The sequence below is a fragment of the Limulus polyphemus genome, unplaced genomic scaffold (assembly GCF_000517525.1).
Source record: "Limulus polyphemus unplaced genomic scaffold, Limulus_polyphemus-2.1.2 Scaffold6224, whole genome shotgun sequence".
Lineage (NCBI taxonomy): Eukaryota > Metazoa > Arthropoda > Merostomata > Xiphosura > Limulidae > Limulus > Limulus polyphemus.
The window spans coordinates 1-2,374 of record NW_013671834.1 but is presented as its reverse complement, the minus strand read 5'-3'; the positions used below and the strand labels follow the sequence as shown (position 1 = coordinate 2,374).

At 27.3% G+C, this 2,374-nt stretch overlaps 1 protein-coding gene across 1 annotated transcript in view; it reads right to left on the bottom strand.

Moving 5' to 3' along the window:
- LOC106473498 (UDP-glucuronic acid decarboxylase 1-like) overlaps nucleotides 1–2,028 on the bottom strand; it is a 32,713-nt gene extending 30,685 nt beyond the window's left edge. Inside the window, exon 1 of the mRNA XM_013934182.2 lies at nucleotides 1,829–2,028. Within this exon, the coding sequence (XP_013789636.1) occupies nucleotides 1,829–1,916 (88 nt within the window). The 5' untranslated portion in view covers nucleotides 1,917–2,028. The remainder of the gene's footprint in view (nucleotides 1–1,828) is intronic.
- Nucleotides 2,029–2,374: the final 346 nt, after the last annotated feature.

The following is a 2,374-nucleotide window of genomic DNA, read 5'->3' as shown; positions in this document are numbered from 1 at the left end:
AGTAAATGTAAATGAGTTTAAGAAAGCTTGATAAGTATATGAATGAAAAGGGCTGGGTTTAAAATTTTTTCTATCATTCTAATTTAGTTTTGAGGATGGAACAGCCAGGATGGACCAATAGGTCCCATGTTGTCCAAAAATATTATGTTATGTTAATATAATCAATGCTTGTAAGTAATTAATTACATATTACTTACATTAATAACCCAGCTACACTAAACACCATTATGAACTGTAACATTTCCATTACAACATTAAAGTTATATAATGTACAAGCCACTGCATTACAGCAAACCTAACCATTCAAAAAATTTTAAAGAAAGAAGTAATATTGTTTAAAAACAAATCTGCACAGTTTCTAAAGCCTGAAGGTATAATCTCTACCACTGGTACATCTACTTTCTCATCACATCAAAACATCATACTGTCTCCACATTCCAGATTATCTCAAATTAAAATTACATTATTTTATAACCAAATTTATATATTTTATGCATTACCTTTATCAATTTAATAAAACCTTAAAATGCAAAAATGTAATTTCCTGAAATCTAGTGAGAGAAACTCTGGGTAACAAGAGACCTTGAGTTATCAAGATTACCATCAAACTTCCACACAAATGCATCAACAGTAAAAATGGAGGGTATGTATTGTTTAGTATCAGGTAGATTGATTTTTAAGCATGTGTAAAGTATTTCTTGAAACAAATTTTATAATACGTTAACAATGATCTCTTGTTCTTAGAAAATATCTTCCATCTGCATGTAAAACAAAAATGCACTTAGGACATCATTTTTAAATATAAAATTCTAATTTTACTATTTCAAAACTAGGTTAACTATTACTAGAAGTTCATAAAATTGCTCATTTTTTACACTTAAATTACCATTCTCCATTCACAAAAAGTGATATTATTACTCACTTTAAAACTCATGTTATACAAAGTAAAAACATTCTGATAGCTTTTCTAACATAATAATATTTTTAAGGTAAAAACCTCAAAACCAACTTAATTTTACTGAGGTCTAGGGCAAAAGTTTATGTCACACAAAAATAACCTTTTTACTTATTATAAAATGTCTGTAAACATATTATTTTCTTTCACTCTTTTCAACACAAATACTTAGAAAAAATACATGTCTTTGATCAAACACAAAATGTTTTTTCTATAACATTGTTAGGAAAGATAGTATAATTTTATTTAAAATACTTTACAATTCTCACTATTAAAGTTAATATATTTTTAAAAATTTGAATCACTTATTGAATACCCTTTCATATCAAGTTCTGTTAAGACTATTTATTGCATCACTGTCAGTCCTGGTCATTTGCTTAATATTTAGTAAATCATTCACATAAGACTCCATAACAAAAACTGGGAAACCCAACTCATGACACTGACTCAAAGGACATGGCATTTTAACGAAACACTCCTTTAAATATGAGGTAAGACTTTTTTAATTGTTTATATCAATGTTAACATACAACAACAATTTAATTTATTAACTGTTATTATATTAAGAATTTAATCAGAGGTCTTCTAGATATTAAGGCAAATTATATGTAAGTTAGTTACTAACACTCCAAACACCAAAGTTTAAAAAATATACTTTCCAAAACCATACTATTAAAGTATTATCAATGATAAAATTCCTCTTTCTGTTTTACAAAATAGTTTTTTCTTCAAATTATGTTGTATACTCTTGATAAACTTAAAAACCAGAGAATTAACAATCCTTTAAACTTAAGTTTGTTCAGACTTACAGTATTACTATAGCATTTGAGTAACAACACTGTAGTACTAGTAGAAGTAGTACAGGATACTTACTTAATGTCACAGAAAAAACACACAACATAACATAGCAAATTTTCAATCTCATTCTAAATGACATCCAGCCATAAAGACGTTTCACCATAGCGTGTTGTCAACTTGTTATAGCTACATTGCTACAGAAGCAAATGTCACTAGTTATCTCTGGAGCTTTCTTCTTTTAGTTTCTCTAATCAAAATAATAATAGTTAACACTGTCAGTTGTTGATATTGTCCACTGATAACTTCCAATAAAAGCATCTAGATACCACAATAGATTATATTATCTTTATCTAAAAAAAAAACATTCAATAATGTTGTGTATAATTAGTCAAGCTGAATCAATGATAAGTTGTACTACCCATGGTTATGGGAGTATCTGTGCACATTCTAAATTATAGTGTACTCACAGTGTATTTGGCTAAGTCTATTGGTTCTACAAATAAACCTAAGATATTTATTATTAAAGAAAATTATGTGAAGCTACTAGTTTCTTATTTAAACTTTAAAGGTTTTCATATATAATACAGCATTAGTTGAATAAACGAAGAACAGCAGATTTTT